The 24,203-nt window shown below is 47.4% G+C and overlaps 1 protein-coding gene across 3 annotated transcripts in view; it reads left to right on the forward strand.

Moving 5' to 3' along the window:
* The first annotated feature begins 222 nt into the window (after nt 1-222).
* XYLB (xylulokinase) overlaps nt 223-24,203 on the forward strand; it is a 117,514-nt gene continuing 93,533 nt past the window's right edge. For all 3 annotated transcript variants that reach the window (XM_056857887.1, XM_056857888.1, XM_056857889.1), the window contains exons 1-8: nt 223-282; nt 5,600-5,682; nt 8,965-9,034; nt 16,108-16,188; nt 16,706-16,792; nt 19,587-19,715; nt 21,483-21,548; nt 23,945-24,017. In XM_056857887.1, the coding sequence (XP_056713865.1) occupies nt 229-282; nt 5,600-5,682; nt 8,965-9,034; nt 16,108-16,188; nt 16,706-16,792; nt 19,587-19,715; nt 21,483-21,548; nt 23,945-24,017 (643 nt within the window). In that variant the 5' untranslated portion in view covers nt 223-228. The remainder of the gene's footprint in view (nt 283-5,599; nt 5,683-8,964; nt 9,035-16,107; nt 16,189-16,705; nt 16,793-19,586; nt 19,716-21,482; nt 21,549-23,944; nt 24,018-24,203) is intronic.

The following is a 24,203-nucleotide window of genomic DNA, read 5'->3' on the forward strand; positions in this document are numbered from 1 at the left end:
GCGCCTTCCGGGCCGCCGCCGCCGGGTGAATAGTCCGCCGGGCCTGGGTGATGATTACCCGCAGCCGAGGGAGGGACGCGGGCGGGCGAAAGCGAGCGGCCTCGGCGCTTCCAGGAACCCGCCCGGCCAGGGGGTGAGCGGGGCCGCGGCTCCCTTCCCGCCGAGCCCCGGGGGAGGAAGAGGCCTAGGCCCGCTCGGCGCTCTCCCCGCCGGCCTGCCGCCGTCGCCATGGCAACGGCTCCCGAGGCCTACTACTTGGGCTTCGACTTCAGCACGCAGCAGGTAAGGCGGCCCAGGCGGCCGGGCCGGGAAGGGCTCGCCCGCCCGCCTTTCCCCGCAGCGGAAGCGCCAGGGCCGCGGCTGCCTTCCCTCCCTCCCGGCTTGGCTGCGCTGCTGGGGTGGGGGGCTCGGCCCTGGGCCGGGGAGGAGAGAGGGCCGGGCGCTGGGACGGGAATAGGGTTGCCAGGTCCCTCTTCGCCATCGGCGGGAGGTTTTTGGGGCGGAGCTTGACCAGGGCGGGGTTTGGGGAGGGGAGGGACTTCAATGCCACAGAGCCCAACGGCCCAAACGGCCATTTTTCTCCCGGGGAACTGATCTCTATTGGCTGGAGATCAGTTGTCATAGCAGGAGCTCTCCAGCTAGTGCCTGGAGGTTGTTAGAAAAAGCAAAACCAGCACAAATATCAAATGCAATCGCATATATTAAGTGCAGAAAAACTGAAAGACAAACAATACAATATTTACAATAAGTGCAGACTAACAACAAAAATCTAGCAATGAACAATATATGTAATAATTTATCCTATTTGTCTTCTTTAAAATAGGATAAGATTATTATATATATTGTTCATTGCTAGATTTTTGTTGTTAGTCTGCACTTATTGTAAATATTGTATTGTTTGGTTCTTGTAGGTTATCCGGGCTGTGTGACCGTGGTCTTGGTGTTTTCTTTCCTGACGTTTTGCCAGCAGCTGTGGCAGGCATCTTCAGAGGAGGAACACCCTTCCTACACACTTGACACTGAGAGACACTGTCCTTCAGTGTTACTCCTCTGAAGATGCCGGCCACAGCTGCTGGTGAAACGTCAGGAAAGAAAATACCAAGACCACGGTCACACAGCCCGGATAACCTACAAGAACCGATGAACTCTGACCGTGAAAGCCTTTGACAATAATGTATTGTTTGTCTTTCAGTTTTTCTGCACTTAATACATGTGATTGCATTTGATATTTGTGCTGGTTTTGTTTTTTGTAACATTATATACAGCACAGAGCTTCTTTTTTTCTGGTTAGTTCCTGGAGGTTGGCAATCCAAAAAGAAGGCACCTCTGTGCTAATAACCGTAGGTTAGGAAAAATTGCACAGGAGTCTACAAGTACGAAAGAATCAAAATGCTTATTGTTGTTTAAACATATAACATCTACAGAGCACAGTGGGAACTATTCGGCTACACTTTGAGGAGTATCCCACGTGGAACTGAATACTGTGTGTGATATATAATTGATTGTTACATAACTGAAAATGGAACTTTAAATGGGGCTGAAGAAAAGAATCTGAAACGGCCGTCCCCCATCTTTTCCCCAAGGAAAAAAGGCATCTTTTGGGGAATTTTGTATCATTCATGGACTTGTTGAAGATCAGTTAAGAGATATAAACCGAGAAGATTTCAACACCAATTTGAATTGCATAGAGACTGCATCAAAATTACATGTGTATATATTGTATATATTCTCTAAGATTTATGTTTATGTATCCCACTGTGTTCTGTAGATGTTATGTTTAAACACCAATAAGCATTTTGATACTTTTGTACTTGTAGACTCCAGTACCTGGAGGTTGGCAACCCTAGCCGGGAGGGAAGGCTCTGCCTCCTCTCTTCCCCGGCGCCCTGGCTCTGGTTTGGTGGGCGTGGCAGGGAGAGGCGCTCTTCTTCCTGCTCAGAGGAAGAGCCTTTTCCTCTCTCAGTGCTTGCTTTCACCAGGCTGTGGGTTCAACGTAATAACGTTAAGAAAAGCTAGGGTTGCCAGGTCCGGGTTGGGGAATAACTGGAGGTTTTGGGGGGTGGAGCCTGCGGACAGCGGGGTTTGGGGAGGGGAGGGTCTGCAATGCCGTAGAGTCCAATTGCCAAAGCGGCCTTTTTTCTCCAGGGGAACTGATCTCTGTCGCCTGGAGATCAGTTGTAATAGCAGGAGATCTCCAGCCACCACCTGGAGGTTGGCAACCCTAAGAAAAGCCCTGTAGGATCAGACCAAGGTCCATTAAGTCCAGCAGTCTGCTCACACAGTGGCCAGCCAGGTGCCTCTAGGAAGCCCACAAGCAAGATGGCTGCAGCAGCATTGTCCTGCCTGTGTTCCACAGCACCTACTATAACGCGTATGCTCCTCTGATCCTGGAGAGAATAGGTATGCACCAGGACTAGTATCCGTTTGGACTAGTAGCCATCAATAGCCCCATCCTCCGTAAGAAAAGCCCGGAGGGATCAGACCAAGGTCCATCAAGTCCAGCAGTCTGTTCACACAGTGGCCAACCAGGTGCCTCTAGGAAGCCCACAAGCAAGATGGCTGCAGCAGCATTGTCCTGCCTGTGTCCACAGCACCTAATATAATAGGCATGCTCATCTGATTCAGTACAAGGCAGATGAATCAAGCAGAAAAGAACTGCAAACACGCCAGTCCTATACCCAGAAGGTTCCTATGCAATTCAAGTTCAATTCAAGTAGTGATCCTGTGCCAAAATTAGTCACTACTGAGAGTCTTCAGGATTGTATAAGGCTTAAATCTGCAGTCGGTGTGCCACGTTCCTCTGCTCGTCTTCCCTTCTACTCAGTGTCACAACCTTTATTGGCATAGACAATATCCGCCGAGGACATAATTGTACAGTTTCACTCAACAAAGTTCACCTGTTCCCGTTAACAATAACATTCACGAATCCTCATTGCACGCTACAAAAACTTGGCTATATAGTCAATTGTGGCCACATCCTGGGTAGCCAGAAGAAAAGCTACCTTATGCTCAACAGGTTGCCACTCCTTACTAGTGAACAACGGTTGAAAAAACTTAAGGCAGATTATCTGATAAAGGGGACAGCGCAAAAGAACATGTACAACCGATCCTATATAGTTCGTTCCACAAGGGCATAACCTTGCTGCGAGTGGCATTGTTTGAAATCTCCCCTGTAATATGGTGCAGAGTGGGAAGCTGCAGTACTGCAGTCAAAAGCTCTGCTCACGACCTGAGTTTGATCCCGACGGAAGTGGTTTCAGGTAACGGCTCAAGTCTGACTCAGCCTTTCATCCTTCCAAGGTCAGTAAAATGAGTAACCAGTTTGCTGGGGGGAAAGTAGAGACAGCTGGGGAAGGCAATGGCAAACCATAAAAAAAAAAAAAAAACCAGCCTAGTAAACGTCGGGATGTGATGTCACCCCATGGGTCAGTAATGACCCAGTGCTTGCACAGGGGACTACCTTTACCTTTAATATTGCTGATGGTAACACGTTAAATCTTGCTAGCATATACGTCCTCCTTTCTTCCCTTCTGCTCTCTTTGCTACCCTGCTGCGGGGCAAAATTAGAACCGGTGGCATGTGAAGGGGAAGAGTGCAAGAGCACAGGTGGGGGTGGGGGCGGGATTGGGCTTCCTCAATGCAGTCCTAAACAGAGTGAAGCTCTTCTGAGCCTGATGACCTCCATGGTCTTATAGAAAGGTGTCCCTGTTCGTAGGATTGCACTTTTAGTTCCAGAAGAAGGGTAGCCACGTTAGTCTGTTGCTGTTCAAATAAGTGGACTCTTTGTGGCACCTTAAAGAATCATAGAATCATAGAGTTGGAAGAGGCCATAGAGGCCATCTAGTCCAACCCCCTGCTCAATGCAGGAGCAGCCCAGAGCATCCCTGACAAGTGCTTGTCCAGCCTCTGCTTAAAGACCGCCAGTGAGGGGGAGCTCATCACCTCCCTAGGCAGCCGATTCCACTGTTGAACAACCCTTACTGTAAACATTTTTTTCCTAATATTCAACCAGTGCCTCTCTGCTTGCAATTTAAACCCATTATTCCGAGTGCTGCTGACAGGAACAGCTCCCTGCCCTCCTCTAAGTGACTTAACATGTTTTAATTCTAGACTCCCCCCCAAAAAAAAAAAGGTTTTATTTTTAAAACGATAGAGTACAAACTAAGCATACAATGAACACTTGAAACTGAATCAGACCCTTGGTCCCTCAGTATTGTCTACTCAGACCAGCAGCGGCTCTCCAGGGTTTCAGGCAGAGGTCTTTCACATCACCTACCCGCCTAGTGCCTTTAACTGGAGATGCCGGGGATTGAACCTGAGACCTTCTGCATGCCAAGCAGATGCTCTGCCACTGAGCCACAGCCCCTCCCTGATATATATAACACCATGACATACATAACACAACACAATGCAGTACAGTATGCCAAAACATACTTTGCCAGGGTGCACTTAAAACATATGATTTTATTGTAAGTTCTATCTTATAATATAGAAATCTAATATACTGTTATTGCTAACTGACTTTTATGATAACACTCCAATCATGATATCCATGCTTTACCTTTGCCTTGTTATCTTGCCCTTAATTCTAGACTTGTGTAAGCTTTTGTAGACTAGCTCCACAATCATTTGATGAAGCAGATGTTATCCCAAGAAAGTTTATGCTAGAATATGGTCTTGAAGCTGCTGTGAGACTCCAGTGCATTTAAACATATAAACACTATTTCCACATCTGGAAACGTTATTGACAACGAAGAATACTTATCACTGTTAGCCCGCAGGTCTGTGGTACTTGGTTGGTCACTGTTAAAGATTGAACACCATGGTGGACCGTTGATCTTACCCAACGTAGCAGTTGGCTCAGTTTTTGGGTTGTGTAGCATTTGGAAGTTCAGCTAGCCAAAGCTTGACATCTCTAAAATTTTGTTGCCGTCCTGAACTTTAGCTTTGCAGGGGTTCATCTCTGTGGACCCTTAACTTGCACGAGACTATGCGAAGATACAGAGAGAGGAGAGGAGTCTTAAAACATTTCCCCAGGACCGTGAAGTAGCCATAGCTGAGCCAAGGCAGAGGCACACTTCCCTTCCCCCCTCCCCCCAAAGTTAGCAGCAGAAATAATGAAGTGTATACGATGAGTAAAGGTAAAGGTCCCCTGTGCAAGCACCGGGTCATTCCTGACCCATGGGGTGACGTCACATCCTGACGTTTACTAGGCAGACTTCGTTTACGGGGTGGTTTGCCAGTGCCTTCCCCAGTCATCTTCCCTTTACCCTAGTAGATTTGCACAAAATCAGCTTGTAAAAAAAGAATGAGAGACAGGCTGTAATAATGACGGCGGAAGAGCAGGGCATGGATGGGAAACTGCAACTTTATTTCTGAACTAATCAGGGAAGCTTACTATCTTCTTTGCGAGGTTCTAATTTGCACCCTGGAAGCGGAGCGCTAATCAGTTGCAATCACTTTCAGAGCGTTGTACAAAGTGAAGAACGAGCCAGGTCCTCGCTCTGTTTTCAGGGGACGATCTTGCGAAATAATCATTTCTTCCAAATGGTGATATGCATCTTAGAAATCAATGATGTCTTCTCTTTTCTCTCTCCAGCTGAAAGTCATTGTGATAGATGAACAACTGCGAGTCATCCACGAGAACCATGTCAACTTTGACAAAGAACTTCCAGAATTTCGGTATGTTTCTTCGCCTGGAGCCATTGTTTGGTCTTACTAAGTTGTCTTGCGCTTGGACCTTTCAACTATTTAAGTGTCTCAGATGCTGTACAGGAAAGAACAGGATCTGAACAAAACCAGACATTATTCACACTCTCTTCCCTGCTCCTTCCTGACTTCTAACAGACTTTCTAACAGTTAGAGCGGTTCCTCAGTGGAACAGGCTTCCTCGGGAAGTTGTGAGCTCTCCTTCCCTGGAGGTTTTAAAGAAGAAGTTAAATGGACATCTATCAGCAATGCTGATTCTGTGACCTTAAGCAGATGATGAGAGGAAGGGCATCTTCTGGGCATGGAGTAGGGGTCACTGGGGGTGTGGGAGGGTAGTTGTGAATTTCCTGCATTGTGCAGGGGGTTGGACTAGATGACCCTGGTGGTCCCTTCCAACTCTATGACTCTATGATTCTACATACAAGGAAATTGGGAACAGGTCATTGCAGTTCCATGTGTTTGTGTGAGTTTGGAAAATGAGATACCAGGGATGCATGTATATTCCATAGTCAAGTATTTTCATGGGATGCTTGCTACTGAGTCAGAGGTATTATTCTGTGCTGATACATGCTTCTGGACAAGATGTTCCTTTTTAATGCTTTTCTCCAGTCACTTGATGAATGCCTCTCTCCTCTCCTCGGCTGTCCTCAAGTGAATCACTGTGACCCTTGTTAAAGTCGCTGGGCCTTGCTCGCTCAATTCTAGTAACTTGGGTAGCAGCAGATGTCCTAAACCAACCTAGTAAAAGGCGTAACCATTTACAAGATTTTAATGGAGCCATCCCCCCTGTGTTATTTATTTTCTATATCAATGGGTTAGTCAGTCAGCTGAACAACCCAGACTTTCACCCCCGAGAGTAGCACTTAGACACATTCCGGTTCTTCTGCATGCAGATGACGCGGTGATACTATCTAGAATGTGAGTTGGCCTGAGTAGGGCAATGCAGGAACTTGTCAATTTCTGTCAGACCAAGCAGCTTAGGCTGAATTTTCAAAAGACTAAAATTATGGTTTTTGGCAGAAGGCCAAAGATACAAAAGTGGAGTCTAAATGGTCAGAACATAGAGCAAATGAAGTGCTTCAAATATCTAGGGGTCAGGATGCAGGCTTCGGGTTTGAGGGCTGAGCATTTGAAAGGGGTGGCAGCCGAAGGCCAGAGGTCTGCTAATAATATAGTAAAGTTTTTGCAGGTAAAAGGTGGTCATTACGTCCCCGCAGCCCTCAAACTATTTAGGGCGAAATCCCTGACACAGCTCCTGTATGGGTCATGGCTGGGTGCCCCTTCATCACAATTTGCACCTCTAGAAAGGGTACAATCTAAATTTCTAAGAACAGCCCTCCAAGTCCCTAGTTCTGTGTCAAACGCTAACATCCGCCTGAAGATGGGGATGGTGAGGGTGGAGGCCAGTGTAAGCCTGACATCTATCTTAATGTGGCTTAAAATGATCACCAACCCAATGGGATTTTCCGCCCTGATTCTAAAGGATATTTTCAAATCATCATGGCTTCAGGCAGTCTTTAGGAAGCTGGTTAGAATAGGACTGGACCCACAGGGCGTGTCTCAGATGGGATACGAACAGGGTAAAAGTCTAATAAAACAGAGGATCTGGGACATAGAAAGACAGGAGGATGTGGGGAGGTGTCCTGCCTTCATATCAACAGAGAATAATAGGTACAAAGTAGCCCCAGCATCCTATCTGTTTCAGTTGGAAGGAGGAAGCCATAGGAGAGCATTTACTTTAGCACATGTCCAGGCTCTCCCTTCGGCTATGTTGGAGGGCCGTTTTAGGAAGATACCAATATCAGAGAGACTCTGCCCCTGTGGGTCAGGAGAGCTGGAATCAGTGGCACATGTTTTATTTGGTTGTCCCTGGTATAATGAGGCTTGTGTCCAGCTCATTTTCCCCCTAATAAAAGGTGTCACAGGGGTACCGCAAGCAGATTTATTGCAGATGTTGTTATTGGGGGAAAACAAGCAGGTTACATCCTCCACTGCCAGGTTCTGTGCAGTAGCGATTAAAATTCGCCAATCTAAGAGTATTCCTAAGGAGTGTAAGGATTAACCTCAAAAGGGTGTCCATCGGTTATGTAATTATGTATTCAGACTATTTAGGACTGAGTTCCCAGAAAGAAGGATTATGTTGTAAAAGCATATAGTATGTATATGAGTATATTTGCCCATTGAACTAACCATATGTATTTTTCTGGCAAGGCCGTAATAAAGTGTTTGTTTGTTTGTTTGTTTAATGGAGCCGTCCTGTCTTGTGTTCCAAAACCTTGGAGGATTAAGACATGCATTGACAAACAAGGTGTACCAATCCCTTATTTTAAAGTGCTGGCGCTTGGGGGTATCCGTTATTTTCATGCTTCTGAAAATCACGGTCCTTCTAGGCTTCTGCTTTCATGGTTGGTTTTGTGTCTTACATTCCCCTATAGTATTAGTGCCTTTTTGTGCAGTAGTATTTAACTGTATTTCAAGTTTCCTGTTTGACCTCTTAAATATAAAAAGCACTACAGAATGCTAGTCTGAAAATAAATCATATGCAGCAGTGCCATTGCTATTTCAAATCCACTGGCATGAACTCCTGAGTCAATACCAACAGGAATTGACTTTCAATAGAGCCAGCATGGTGTAGTGGTTAAGAGCAGTGGCTTGGATCAGTGGACTCTAAACTGGAGAACCGGGTTTGATTCCCCACTCCTCCACATGAGCAACAGACGCTAATCTGGTGAACCGGGTTGGTTTCCCCACTCCTACACATGAGTGCCAGATGCCAATCTGGTGAGCCGGGTTGGTTTCCCCACTCCTACACATGAAGCCAGCTTGGTGACCTTGGGCTAGTCACATCTCTCTTAGCCCCATCTAACTCAGTGTGTCTGTTGGGGGGAGGGGAAGGGAAGGAGATTGTAAGCCAGTTTGATTCTTCCTTAAGTGGTGAGAAAGTCGGCATATAAAAACCAACTCTTCTTCTTCCTCCTCCTCTTCTTCCTCTTCCTCTATATGTAGGGATCCACATTAGCGTAGCTCTTATTGAAGGGTGAGGGAATAGTGCTTAAGAGTTTTTATATGCATTCCTTCCGGAGGGTTTCCATTTGTGTTCTTCCACCGAGTTGTCAAGGTTGGTTGGTGTTATTATGCACAAGATTTCCTGAGTGTGTTCTGGCCGCAAATGACCGCAAGAGGAGAATTTGCTAAGGGAAATGTTCAAGTAAAGGATGGATTGTTTGATTTGATTGAATGTTGTGTTTCCTGCAGCACGCAAGGTGGTGTCAATATTCACAAAGACAGGCTGACGGTAACTTCTCCCGTATTAATGTGGATCAAGGTGAGTCCTGTTGGCAGTGTGGGGAAAGAAGGGCAGGAGGCTTGCTGCCCCATGCCTTTTCTGAATATACCATGTTGCCCATTTGCCTAGGTAAAAGAGGCCCCCTTGATTCTGTGACGTGTCATCGGGGAAAAGAAACAGATTGAGTTCTGAGAGACACGGGGTAAAGAGGAATGAAGAGAATTTCTCTGAACTGCTCTACTGATGAGCTGTGTTTAGTTCTCAAGCTGGCCTGGCCTGAGAAGGGGATAAATGGGGAGCGGTGGACTCTAATCTGGAGAACCGGGTTAGTTTCCCCACTCCTACACATGAAGCTAGCTAGGTAACCTTGGGCTAGTCACAGCTCTCTTAGCGCTCTCTCAGCCCCACCTTACCTCACAGGGGGTCTGTTGTGTGGAGGGGAAGGGAAGGTGATTGTAAGCCGGTAGAGAAAGTCAGCATATAAAAACCAACTCCTCCTCCCCCTCCCCCTTCTCCTCTTCTTCCTCTTCTTGTTCTTCCTCTTCATCCTCCTCTTCTTGTTTTTCCTCTTCCTCTTCTTCTCCCCCTTCTTCTCCTTCTTCCTCTTCTCCTTCCTCTTCCTCCTCTTCTTCCTCCCCCTAGCATGTGTCCAGTTGGTATTGTGGCACCCACCAACACCTTTCATGGTGCCCACCAAGTGTTTTTAGGAAGTGAGTGGGGACAGGAGGGGTTTTCAACCAGCAAGATTTCTGATTGCAAATCGAGATGTGACTGGATGTGTGGATTAAAAAAAATGTTGCTTTGGCAGCAGCTGCCTCTACAGCCCAAGGATCTTTGCTGCGTAACTAAAGGTCAGCTGCCACAGACATATTGTGGCTGGCTCCGCCTCCTGCAGAAGCCATTTTATGGCAGCCATTTTGCGGCTTCGCCCACTACCCTGTGGCACAATTCCAAAGGTGCCTGCAGGCTTTAAAGGTTTGGGAACCCCTGGGGTTAGGGTTGCCAGCTCTGGGTTGGGAAATACCTGGAGATTTTGGGGGCGGAGCCTGAGGAGGACGGGGTTTGGGGAGAGACTTCAATGCCATAGAGCCCAATTGCCAAAGCGGCCGTTTTCTCCAGGTGAACTGATCTCTATCAGCTGGAGATCAGTTGTAATAGCAGGAGATCTCCAGCTAATACCTGGAGGTTGGCAACCCTACCTGGGCCTGGGATAGATTGTTATCCCTGGGAAGTAGGTTTGCCAACCTCCTGGTAATAGCTGGAGATCTCCTGCTATTACAACTGATCTCCAGCCAATAGAGATCAGTTCACCTGGAGAAAATTGCCACTTTGGCAATTGGACTCCATGGTATTGAAGTCCCTCCCCTCCCCAAACCCCGCCCTCCTCTGGCTTCGCCCCAAAAACTTCCCGTTGGTAGCAAGAGGGACCTGGCAACCGTACTGGGAAGGAAACCCAAAAGGATGGATGTGTTCACCCATAGGGTGGGAGAAGAGAGCCCATGCGGTCTTCTGTAGATGATTGCTTGTCTGCTCCCCTTCTTGCAACGGGGTGGGAGGAGGAGGAAACAGGAGTGTGAAGCAATTCTCCAGCATAAACTCTAGAGAAAGGGAGGCTGGCAACTCCCTCCTTAATTAGAAATTGCCTTTGTTTTAAATATCAACTGTTTGGCTCTGTCTGTGTCATTAGATGAATCAGCACCGTACTCAGCATTATTAAAATTTGGGCTCTACAAGAAACCATTACATTTGCTAGACAATTAATCATTTGCTTGTTTTCTGTCTCTGTTTGGGTGTTGTTAAGATTTCTTTTGACACTGCAGTTTCCTTCTCCGTGCCGTTTAGTTTTCTGAAGCTGTCACGTTTGTGTGCCATTGTTTGCAATAATAGATGTGTTCATTTACAAATGATGTCGAAATTGTTTTGGATTAAACTGAATTTTGGCACAATCACATTCTCTCCTCACTCCGCCAGTGTTAAAGCTGAAATGCTTTCCCCATATTTTAATAATAAGCGGTGTTTTTCTATCTCTTCACTTTGTGATGAAGAGCCGGCAGTTTGGCTCAACGTGTTCCTTATTTATTTAGAACCACAGCTTGTTCAGTAGCTGTTTTCGCTTTTACATCTCAGACCTAAGCGTGGTTATTTGAGAGCGAAACCCCTGAAGTTCTTCTTCATTTAGTTAGATCTGTACTCCCAAAAGGTGAAAAGGAGGTTTTTTACTGTGTGGAAAAATTAACAGTCTCTGGCTGTGCCTTTTTTTCACTACACAGCTATAAATCAGGTAGTTGTGCAAGAATTATAGGATTTCTCACCTTGTGGCGAGGTTTCTCTTTTAAACGTGAACACGAACCCATCAGAAATAACGACAGCGGATCTGCAAACGAGGAACGCTTTTCCAGACGGGAACGTATTATTGCTTGTGGTGTAGTGGTTAATGTATCACGTTAGGACTTGGAAGACTGAGTTCAAATGTTACTCATCCATGAAGCTCAGTGAGTGACCTAGGGCCCGTCACTCTCTTTCATCCTAACTTACCTCGCAGGACTGTTCTGACCATAAAATGGAAGTGGAGAGAACCATGTACACCATCCTGATCGCCTTAGGGGGTCTCCAGCGTGGTCTCTGGGGGCACCTTACTACCTGCTGACACCTTTCCAGGGGCCCACTGAGGGTTTTTACAAAGTGCGTGAGGCTAGAACATAAGAACATAAGAAAAGCCCTGCTGGAACAGACCAAGCTCCATCAAGTCCAACAGTCTGTTCACACAGGGGCCAACCAGGTACCTCTAAGGAAGCCCACAAACAAGATGACTAGGTGGGATTTTTGCCCATGAAGGCTACTGATTGGCTATTGTACATTTGATTGGCTGAGCATTAGCTGCCACTGCAGCTCAAGAACTTCACTGTGTGACTGAAGGTAAGAAGAAGAGTTGGTTTTTATCTGCTGACTTTCTCTGTCACTTAAGGAAGACTCAAACCGGCTTACAATCACCTTCCCCTCCCCACAATGGACACCCTGTGAGGTAGATGGGGCTGAGAGAGCTGTGACTAGCCCAAGGTCACCCAGCTGGCTTCGTGTGTAGGAGTGGGGAAACCAACCCGGTTCACCAGATTAGCCTCCGCCACTCATGTGGAGGAGTGGGGAATCAAACCCGGTTCTCCAGATTAGAGTCCGCCGCTCCAAACCACCGCTCTTAACCACTGCACCTCACTGGCTACACCAGTCTGGGGCAGCCATTTCATAGCAGCCATTTTTGTGTCTGTGTCCACTACAGTCGTGCCAGACCTCCAAAGGTGCCTGTTGGCTCAAAAAGGTTGGGGATCCCCTGCCTTAGAGGAAATTTTATTTATTTATTTATTTGTTCCACTTGTATTCCTTCCTTTCCCAACTCAAGTCAGGCTCAGGGTGGCTAACAATACTAAAACAGCACACAATCATGAATTGAATAAAAGAAGAAGGTTGGTTCTTTATATGCCGACTTTCTCTACGTCTTAAGGGAGACTCAAACTGGCTTACAATCACCTCCCCTTCCCCACAACAGACTCCCTGTGAGGTAGGTGGGGCTGATAGAGCTCTAAGAGAGCTGTGACTAGCCCAATGTCACCCAGCTGGCTTCATGTGGAGGAGTGGAGAAACCAACCCGGTTCACCAGATTAGCCTCCGCCACTCATGTGGAGGAGTGGGGAATCAAAGCCGGTTCTCCAGATCTGAGTCCACCGCTCCAAACCACCACTCTTAACCACTACACCACGCTGGCTTATTTTTATATTATATAAAAATGTAGTAGATGTCACACCTAAAATCACATATACATCTGTAAAGGGAAGGTGATTGTAAGCCGCTTTGAGACTCCTTATGGTAGAGAAAAGCGGGGTATAAAAACCAACTCTTACTCTTCTTATAATCACTGTTTGACTCTGTGGAGCTACAAATTCATGGGCTGGCCGAACATTTAGCTGTGCACCGATGCGTAGCTCAATGCAGCCGAGGTCAAACATTAGCCACGTGTCATGCGAATCTGCCCGGCAGAACTGTACAGTCTGGCTGCTTTTCCAGCATGTGCTTGGTTTCAGGAGTTGCCTTGGGACGGGATTGTTCTGTGCCCCATTTGCCCTTGGGTTCCGGGCAACCGTGAGTCTTTGTATCACGTGCCGCTGCTTGGTAGCCGGAGCTTCTGTTTGCCCTGATGCAAACCTCTGCAGAAGTGCTGAAGCACAAAGGGAGTTTTTTTGCGCAAGTAAAGGCGGTCCTGTCCAGGGGAGATGAACATTTAGAGCGGGCTCCAGTCTGAAATGGGGTGAGGGTGAGAGATTCAAAACAGAAGGTGAGAGATTCAAAACAGATGAAAGGAAGTATTTCTTCACACAATGCATAGTTAAATTGTGGAACTCCCTGCCCCAGGATGTAGTGATGGCTGGCAACTGGTGGGAGGGGCTGTGGGTCAGTGGTAGAGCATCTGGATGGCATGTAGAAGGTCCAAGGTTCAATCCCCAGCTTCTCCAGTTAAAGGGACTCGGCAAGTAGGTGATGTGAATGACCTCTGCCTGAGACCCTGGAGAGCCGCTGCTGGTCTGAGTAGACAATACTGACTTGGATGGACCGAGGGTCCGATGCAGTAGAAGGCAGCTTCATGTGTTCAAAACTTGCAAGGCTTGAAGAGGGGAGTGGACGTGTTCATGGACGAGAGGGCTATCCATGGCTGCTAGTTAAAATGGATCCTAGTCATGATGCATACCTGTTCTCTCCAGGATCAGAGGAGCATGCCGATTATATGAGGTGTTTTGGAGCACAGGCAGGATAATGCTGCTGCAGTCGTCTTGTTTGTGGGCTTCCTAGAGGCTCCTGGTTGGCCACTGTGTGAACAAACTGCTGGGCTTGATGGGCCTTGGTCTGATCCAACTTTTCCTTTCTTATGTTCTTATGAGGGGAAACTCTTGCTACATGTGAGCAGGTTGGAGCACAGCGAACCACTGAATTGGGGCTGTTGTGAATGAGAGCATTGACTTGGGAAACTTCATTTCTTTGAAAAGAGTTAGCAAATGCAAAACAGGTGTGCCGCTTTTTTCTCTCTTTCACCAACCTTGACAGTGTCTCTCTTGTATATCGGTGCCCTTTGAAGACTAAACAAGGGAAGGGGCCAAACTAAATATTTCAGATTAGCCACGTGTAACGTTGGCCTAGCAGCTGTTGCTCCTGGGCAAGGCACCCTCGGGAGGGGGTGGTTTTGAAGCAGGAGAAGTGTAGTAGGGCAGTGAGGCAGCTGCCAGGCTGCGAAGTGCCCTGGGCCAGGGCATGGCCCGAGGCTGCTGGAGATAGATGTAGGGTTGCCAGGTCCCTCTCCGCCAGTGGCGGGAGGTGTTTGGGGCAGAGCCTGAGGAGGGTGGGGTTTGGGGAGGGGAGGGACATCAATGCCATAGAGTCCAATTGCCAAAGCGGTCATTTTTCTCCAGGTGAACTGATCTCTATTGGCTGGCGATCAGTTGTAATAGCGGGAGATCTCCAGCTACTACCTGGAGGTTGGCAACTCTAGGTAGGCGGAGGAGGCGGGGCAGCTGAAGTGGGAGGTGCATTCCCCTACTTTGCTGTGGCACCACCGCCTAGGCACACTGGCTAGGGCACGAGGAGGCCAGAGGCTGGGGTATGGTTAGGGTTGCCAATTTCCAGGTGTTGGCTGGAGATCTCCCACCATTACAGCTGATCTCCAGGCGACAGAGATTAGTTCTCCTGGAGAAAATGGCTGCTTTGGAAGGTGGACTCTATGGCATTATACCCTGTTGAAGTCCCTCCCCATCCCAAACCCTGCCCTCCTCAGGCACCACCCCCAAAATCTCCTGGTATTTCCCAACCTGGAGCTGGCAACCTTAGGTATGGTGGAAAGGCTCTGGAGCCAAGGCAGAAGAAGAGTTGGTTTTTATCAAACTGGCTTGCAATTACCTTACCTTCCCCTCCCCACAACAGACACCCTGTGAGGTAGGTGGGGTTGAGAGAGCTGTGACTAGTCCAAGGTCACCCAGCTGGCTTTGTGTGTAGGAGTGGGAAAACAAATCCAGTTCACCAGATTAGCCTCCGCCGCTCGTGTGGAGGAGTGGGGAATCAAACCCGGTTCTCCAGATCAGAGTCCACCACTCCAAACCACCGCTCTTAACCCCTACACCACACAGGTAAAATGCCCTGGCCTTTGTCTCCAGAGTCCTCCACTGGTGTGGGTGAAGAGGGGCACAGCGATGCCCCTTTCCCGGGGCTGTTTTACCTTTCCAGTCCATTCTTATTTCCCCTCCTTTTTGTACTGAATTTCCAGCCTGATTAAAGATTCTACAGAACTCGAAAGCTTGCTCCCTTGTGGAGTAGTAACTTGGTCAATTCTAATAAAGAAGTGCCCTGTCCTAAATGGCCCAGGCCAACCCATTCTCATCAAATCTAGAAAGCTAAGAGAGCCAGCGTGGTGTAGTGGTTAAGAGCAGTGGTTTGGAGCAGTGGACTCTAAACTGGAGAACCGGGTTTGATTCCCCACTCCTCCACATGAGCAACGGACGCTAATCTGGTGAACAGGATTTGTTGCCCCACTCCTACACATGAAGCCAGCTGGGTGACCTTGGGCTAGTCACAGGTCTCTCAGAGCTCTCTCAGGCCCACCTACCTCACAGAGTGTCTGTTGTGGGGAGGGGAAGGGAAGGAAATTGTAAGCCGGTTTGATTCTTCCTTAAGTGGTAGAGCAAGCTGGCATATAAAAACCAACTCTTCTTTTTCTAAGAAGGGTCAGCCCTAGTTAGTACTTGGAAGGTGATAACGCAGAAGCAGGCAATGGCAAACCACCTCTGCTTGTCTTTTGCCTTGAAATCCCGATGGGGTCACCGTAAGCTGGCAGCAACTTTGACGGCCCTTTCCACCACCAATAAAGAAGCTTGATGTGACTGATGATTTTGGAACTTTCCTAGTCATTAGTGAAATCATTGTTGCCCTTGTTGTCAGAGGTTTTCATTACTGATGGTAGGCATTTACTCCCTGTAGTTCAAAGGTATGGCAGAGCTCTTCCCTCCCCCCCCCAGGACACTGCATCTTGATGGGGCATCTATCTGATCTGCATCTATCTTGATCGTGTTTCTTTTTTTTAGGCCCTGGATATGATCTTGGCGAAGATGAAGTCTTCCGGATTTAACTTCTCTAGAGTGAAAGCTTTGTCTGGAGCTGGACAGGTTAGCTTAAAAGAGGGGTGGGGTGGGGATTTCATACCTGGGTTTTCTGCTTAAAAAGAAAGAAAGAAAAGGATTAAAATGCTGCGGTGTTATGCAAATTATGTACATTTGTTTTGATAAACCCCTGCCAAGCTGACTTAGAATGTGTTAGACCATTGGCATATCAAGGTCAGTCGAGTCTACTTTGATTGGCAGCAGGTCTCAGACGACCTTCCAAGTAGTCTACACTTCACCCCCAGCAAGCTGGGTACTCATTTTACCGACCTCGGAAGGATGGAAGGCTGAGTCAACCTTGAGCCGGCTACCTGAAACCACTTTCTGTAGGGCTCAAACTCAGGCTGTGAGCAGAACCTTTGACTGCAGTACTGCCGCTTACCACGGGGCTCTTTTCTTTCATCTTACAGAGTTTTAGGCCACATTTATTTACATTTAATTGATTCTGTTCAGGATCTAGATATGAGAGTGAATGTGTAACCCAGCTCTGGTTTATACATAACTCTTCTCTTTTAACTTTCAGCAACATGGGAGTGTCTATTGGAACGACGGAGCAAGCTTGATTTTACAGAATTTACCATCTGATGTCCCTTTGCATCAGGCACTGAAGGTAACGGCTTTGTGGAGTTTGGGCAGGAAGTTCATCTCTGCTCTCATTCTTCCTCATTGATCTTTGATGCTTGTATTCCCACCCCCACCCTGCTTGTTGACGATAGAAAAACGCTCAAGCGTGCTTTGCAGTCTTATTGGTTAAAGGCAAATACGAACGCTAACACGTGTCACTTATCATATTTTCTTGGCCCTTAAATGACAACAACCCGTAAAACATCATGGTGATTAAACATTTCTAAAAACAGCCTCATAAAGAGCAACTTCAGGGCAGCAATAAGGTAGAATCAGCGGGGCCCTGTTTTAGAAATTCATCATCAGATGTCAGGGTAAAACAGAATTTGGGATTAACTAAATGCTCTGGAAAACAAAGCCATCTTGATCTGGGGCTTAAAAGTCAAACAGATTTGGTGCCAAATGACCCTCTTTGGGGAGGGAATGTTGCCTAACCCCAGCCCCTTCGTGGTAGTATCAGGTAGAGATTTATATTTATATGCTGTTGGCTGAATAATTGGGTGATGTATTATTTTGCTGGTTTATCTGGTGTTTAATTATAATGTTGGTTAGCTCATTCATATGTAACCTTGTGAAGTTTCCTACCCCACTGTTTCCTACTCCACTGTTGAACACATGAAGCTGCCTTCTACTGAATCAGACCCTTGGTCCATCAAAGTCAGTATTGTCTGCTCAGAACAGCTGCAGCTCTCCAGGGTCTCAGGCAGAGGTCTTTCACATCACCTACTTGCCTAGTCCCTTTAACTGGAGATGCCGGGGACTGAACCTAGAACCTTCTGCTTGCCAAGCAGATGCTCTACCATTGAGCCACAGCCCCTTCCCCATCTATGTTCTGCTTACATAAAATTTGGTTGCTTAATTTTTATGCTTGGGGGCTGTTCTTAAGTTGTTTTTAGTATAGTTTTGTTGCTACATATTGCTTTTTTGGTGGGTTTTGGTGGCGTTTTATTTTATTTGGTTTTTATTGTGTGTTGAACTGCGCCCAAGAGTTATGGGACGGGATATAAACTTTCAGATAAATAAACATAACTAAATCTTTGGAGCCACAACCAAAAAGGCCCTTGAGTATGGTTGCCAACTTCCAGGTTGGGGAGGGGGGCATTCTCCCAGAATGACAGCTGATCTCCAGATGACAGAAGATCAGTTCCCCTGGAGGAAATGGCAGCTTTGGAGGGCAGACTGTATGACATCACACCTCGGGGAGCTTCATATAACGGGCATGCTCCTCTAATCCTGGAGAGAATAGATACTAGTCATGATGCGTACCTCAATCAATCAATCAATCAATCAATCAATCTTTATTAAAAACAGTCATAGACCAGCACAGCACAATTTACCATTAAAACCCTTAGTGTTACGCTCTACCCACAGGTTAATACAAATAGTAAAAAAGTTGTTTGGAATCTTTGCAAACTATATAAACTACCCATTAAAAATTATTGACACACCGGTGTTCTCAGCAGCGTCTGGCGGGTTCTACAGGCCGCTGCACAAAACTTAGCCGTTCCTACCGTAACCTGTTGTCATGGGCCCTGCCTTCGGAGCTGAGGACCCGGAGGACTCTGAAGCTGAAGTGGAGGAACAGGTTGCCTCTGGGCCTTCAGTACCTCCATTGCAGTCAGTAGTACAGGAGCCTGCAACAACTCAGCAGGAACCACAGCTAGGCAGAGAGATGGAACAAAGGCAGACAGAAGCTACTCGTCCCCCAACTCCTGCAGTGGAAGCTGAGAATGGCAGCCCTCCAAGCTCACCTGAACCTGATAGGCATATCAGGACTCGCCAGCGTATAGTTTTGCAGGTTAGGCGAAGGAGTGCTCGCCTGGAAAGCCTAAGCAGACAGAGAACTGGTGCTGAGTCGTTGCAGGATGAAGCCTAGCTTGGAAGTGCACTGACTGATAAAGGCAGCGCAGGCACGCTTTCACTTTGCGGAAGCAAGCGTGCAATTTCCCTGCCTTCTTGCTACTGCTATGATTGATCTTTCCGGCCGTTGACTCCTGCCTGTTTTGACGACGCCTCTGAATACTGACCTTGGGAGATAGCAGAATCTTTGTTGCCTGCTCCGAAAGGGGCTAGATACCCCCCCGCACGTCTGAGGACTGCGGGCACCGCCCAGCCCTTGGCCTACGCCGGCACACCTGTGGATTTTTGTCTATAAGCGACATTTTAGTTTGCTCCTGACCTGAATGGCTGGAATGCCGACTAAGCCAGGGGGAGATAAACTTAGAACGAACCTCTTGGTATAATGGACAGCGCAGTAGGACATGCTCTGTTGTTTCAATTTCCTTTAAAGCACAGGGACATATCCTATCCTCCAGGGGAACCTTTCTGTATCTCCCATCCACAACCGCTGAGGGAAGAGCTTGGCATCTGGCAAGGGTGAATGCTTTCCTATATCTAAAGATCTCTAATTGGGAGAGGTAGGTGGCAGGAGAGGCTTCATATCTGGATGGTTCTGCTGACAGGAAAGTTGGTGCCTTCTCTAGATCTTTTTGGCGCTCCATATCCATGATGCGTACCTATTCTCAACAGGATCAGAGGAGCATGCCCATTATATGAGGTGCTGTGGAACACAGGCAGGATGGTGCTGCTGCAGTTGTCTTGTTTGTGGGTTTCCACTGTGTGAACAGACTGCTGGACTTGATGGACCTTGGTCTGATCCAGCATGGCCTATCTCATGTTCTTATGTTCCTATGCCACTGTGTTTGCTAGCCCGAATCTGTACGGTGTTGACATCCTCTTTCTGGCATTGTATGTTTCTCACACACCCTCCCCCCGCATAGTCCTGCTTTTCCGTCAACAACAGCCCTGTTTGGATGGATTCCAGCACAGGTGAGCAGTGCTCCTCTCTAGAAGAAGCCGTTGGAGGTGCTCAGAAACTCGTGGAAATCACTGGATCACGGGCCTACGAGGTGAGGGGGGGAAAAATAAAGACTTCAGTGAGCCACACAAAGGCTTGTGAGGTTCCTGTCTGGCCTTAGCCCATGAGTAGAATAAGAGGCTTCTAGGGGCCAGTGTGGTGTAGTGGTTAAGAGCAGTAGACTATCTAATCTGGAGAACTTGGTTTGATTCCCCACTTCTCCACATGAGCGACTGACTCTGATTTGGAGAACCAGGTTCGAGTCCCCTCTCCTCCACAGGAAGCTTCCGCATTATTATTGTTGTTGTTGTTATAGATTTTATTTAAAAACAGAACAGCTGTGGCAGCTTAACTGCTGGCTACAAGTCTTAAAAACATTGAATAGGCTTGTCCCACCACATACACCCCCCCTGCCCCCCCAGCACAAGACTCAACTGACTAAGGTAGGGACTGCTCAAGCTAACCGGAATTGCTCCATCTTAATTAAAAACGCCGCAGACAAGTCCTCGTTTGTGGAGGGATTCTGTTCCGAGCGAGCAGCCCATCTTGGATATTAAAATGTTTCCTCAAATGTGATTATCTCGTCCAGTGCTGGGGCAGCACAGTGATACTGGCGGCAAGTTTTTCACCTTGAACTTGATCCGCTATTCCAGCTGGAGCCAGTGCAGTTGTTTCAGCACTGGCGTTATGTCATCTCACAGCAAGGACCCCGTAAGGAGCCTCGCCGCAGCATTTTGCACCATTTGCAAACAACAGCCTTGTATATTAGGCCTGTGCTGTTGCTGAAAGTTTGAGAGGAGGCTTTCTACAGGCCGTTCAGCATGCTCTCCATATATCTAACGGACTCCTTGCTTAACTGAATTGCGCAACGTGGGTGATTGTAATCTCATAGAATTATAGAGTTGGAAGGGACCACCAGGGTCATCTAGTCCAACCCCCTGCAAAATGCAGGAAATTCCAAACTACCTCCCCCAACACCCCCAGTGACCTCCATGCCCAGAAAATGGCCAAGGTGACCTTCCTCTCATGATCTGCCTAAGGTAATAGAATCAGCATTGCTGACAGATGGCCCTTCTAGCCTCTGCTTAAAAACCTCCAGGGAAGGAGAGGTTACCACCTCCTGAGGAAGGCTGTTCCACTGAGGAACCACTCTAACTGTTAGAAGATTCTTCCTAATATCTAGACAGAAACTCTTTTGATTTAATTTCAACCCGTTGGTTCTGGTCTGACCTTCTGAAGCAACAGAAAACAACTTGGCACCATCCTCTATATGACAGCCCTTCAAGTACTTGAAGATGGTTATCATATCCCCTCTCAGTCTTCTCCTCTTCAGGCTAAACATACCCAGCTCCTTCAACCTTTCCTCATAGGATTTGGTCTCCAGACCCCTCACCATCTTCGTTGCCCTCCTCTGGACACGTTCCAGCTTGTCTACATCCTTCTTAAATTGCGGTGCCCAAAACTGACCACAATACTCTGTTGGGGACCTGGAGATGGCGCTACTTTGTGCTGGGGTCCTATCTAGGTAACATGGCTAATTCATCCCTTTGGCTCATCATATCTGGTGGAAATGGAAATTGTGGCTGGGAATGCTTTTTCTGCAGCCTTTTCCTTTTGAACGGTGAGCAAAATCCTCATAATGAGGCCATGCGTTATAGTCTGCTTAATGCCCGCTGCAGCCCAACAGCAACTTTTCATCATGCATCAAACAAATTAAATATCCAAAGTGCAACGTACCAAACTCATTACCCCCGAGTTAATGATTATTGACTCCATTTAAGAGTTTTGTGTTCCTAAGCACCGGCTTGTCTTCTCTCAGCGTTTTACAGGAAACCAGATAGCGAAGATTTACAGCCAGAACCCCGAGGTCTACGCACAGACGGAGGTTGGCGACTCTTCTGTTCGTTTATTGGAAAGCGCGACGGGTTTTGGTTTTATGTTTTGGAAGGGGAGCTTCCTGCAAATATTTGTGAAAATCGCTTTATAAATAAACCACAATTAAAAAAAAACCCACAAGGGGCAAATGAGGGGTGGTTTAGTAAGAGCCACAGCCGAGGCGTCCGTCACGGTGACCTTGGCCGTAGCCTCACCCACATGATCAAAGAGGCTTTAGGTTCTATGCCAGAGACGATGTAACTCTATCCCAGGGTGTAACCCATTGCCCAGGTGAGAGGTGGCATTTTTTTCCCTTTTGGAAGAGCAGTTTAACATCCATCAGAGACAGGAGATTGCAGCATGAAAGGCTAAATTAGGATTCATAAAGAAGTTTGATGCTGTTCTCCCAATGACTTACAAAAGTCCTTGTGGAACAGGCTTCCTCCGGAGGGGGTTAGCTCTCCTTCCCTGTAGGTTTTTAAGCAGAGGCTAGATGGCCATCTATCAGCAATGATAATTCTGTGACCTTAGGCAGATCATGAGAGGGAGGGCATCTTGGCCATCTTCTGGGCATGGAGTAGGGGGTCACTGGGGGTGTGAGGTAGTTGTGAATTTCCTGAATTGTACAGGGGGTTGGACTAGATGACCCTGGTGGTCCCTTCCAACTCTATGATTCTAAAAGGATCTGGGATTCCTTAGCCATTGCTGGCATTGGTCAGTTTAGCAAATGAAGGAAAAAATAGCATTATCTCTGAATTTTAATCCTAATCATGTACTACAGGTTGATTATTCCTTATCCGGACATCTGATATCCAGACTGATCTGAAAACCGGACCTTTTGAGCCGGCATGCTGGCATTGCTCACAGGCCCTCAGCAGTGCCGTTGATGGATCAATGTACACAAAGAAATTAAAAATATTGTTTACAATTACATTCAGGCTATGTGTATAAAGTATATATAAAACATGAATGAATTTCCTGTTTAGACTTGGGCCCCATCTCCAAGGTATCTCATTACGAATATGCAAAAATTCAAATATTCTAAAATATGGAAAGATCCAAAATATGGACCACTTCTGGTCCCAAGCAGTCCAGATAAGAGATACGTGGCCTGCATAATGAATAAAAATGATAATTGTGTGCTGTCAAGTTGCAACCGATTCATAGTGACCCCAGGCCGAAGGGGTTTTCAAGGCAAGAGATGAACAGCGTAGGTTTGCCATTACCTTCTTCTACACAGCAATCTTGATCTTCCTTGGTAGTCTCCCATCCAAGTACTAACTGTGGTCAGCCCTGCTTAGCTTCCAAGTTCACAACTTGGGCTAGTGTGGGCTATTCAGGCTGCTTTTAAAAGAAAGCATAAGTATATGCAAGGGAACCGAGCATGTAGCCTTCCACTGTTTATTAACCTCTCCCCCCCCATCTTTCTCCCCTTTCTCTTGTGCCTCCTCCGTGCTACATTTTAGATTGTAACCTCCTTGAGGCAGGAACGTCTCTCTTTGTTGTTGCTCTGTGGGAGGGGCTGTGGCTCAGTGGTAGAGCATCTGCTTGGCATGCGGAAGGTCCCAGGTTCAATACTCGGCATCTCCAGTTAAAGGGACTAGGCAAGTAGGTGATATGAAAGACCACTGCCTGAGACCCTAGAGCAGGGGTGTCGAACTCATTTGTTATGAGGGCCGGAAAGGACATAAATGTCACGTGGCTGGGCCAGGCCATGCCTCGCCAGCCCAGATTAAGTGTGTGTGTGGGGGGGCTGCCCCAGCTGGCTTGTGGGCTTGATAAAAGCTCTCAAGGGGCCAGATCCGGCCCTCGGCCCTTATGTTTGACACCCCTGCTGCCGGTCTGAGCAGACAATACTGTCTTCAATGGACCCAGGGTCTGATTCAGAATAAGGCATCTTCACGTGTTCATGTGAATGCCACGGACATTTCAGGGTGCTATGTAAAATGAGTACTAGCAGTTGTCGGCTGTCTCCTCAGTGGGGCTTTGCTCAAGCCATTGATGGATCGCTTTGTACAGCCTGTGAAAAATACACCGTGGGTTGTCCTCCGCAGACCTCCACAGGTTGAGTGGCCCTACGCAGGGAATGGGTCTGTTTTATGTTACGAAGTGTTTGAGTGGATTGCTCAGCTCATTTTGCGTGTTCGTTTTCCTTTCCCCTTGCATGGCGCCTCAGTTTCCTCAACGCTGCCTTGCACTTGTACACTTGGGGGCACGATCAGTGAATGTTAAGTACTTTTAAGTCCCATTGATTTCGGCTGGAGGCCTTAAGCATGTGGCTCCTTGGAAATCAATGGGATTGAACAAAAGGCTTAATTTTTGCTTGATCGTGCCCTTGATCTGCAGATAAAGTGTAGTGAAACGTATTTGGGGAATTCACTTCCTCGTTTTCTCTTTCTCTTCCAGAGGATCTCTTTGGTCAGCAGCTTCGCGGCCTCTCTGTTTCTCGGGGCTTACGCTCGCATTGACTACAGTGACGGTAAGCGTCTTCTGCTTTGTAAAAATGAGCTCAGCTCAACCTTGTTAGAAGCTTTGCCTGGGCTAATGCAAAGAAAGGAAATGATCTCACAGAATCATAGAGTTGGAAGGGGCCATACAGGCCATCTAATCCAACCCCCTGCTCAATACAGGATCAAGAGCATCCCTGACAAGTGCTTGTCCAGCC

Source organism: Euleptes europaea, chromosome 11 (assembly GCF_029931775.1).
Source record: "Euleptes europaea isolate rEulEur1 chromosome 11, rEulEur1.hap1, whole genome shotgun sequence".
In the NCBI taxonomy this organism is placed as follows: domain Eukaryota; kingdom Metazoa; phylum Chordata; class Lepidosauria; order Squamata; family Sphaerodactylidae; genus Euleptes; species Euleptes europaea.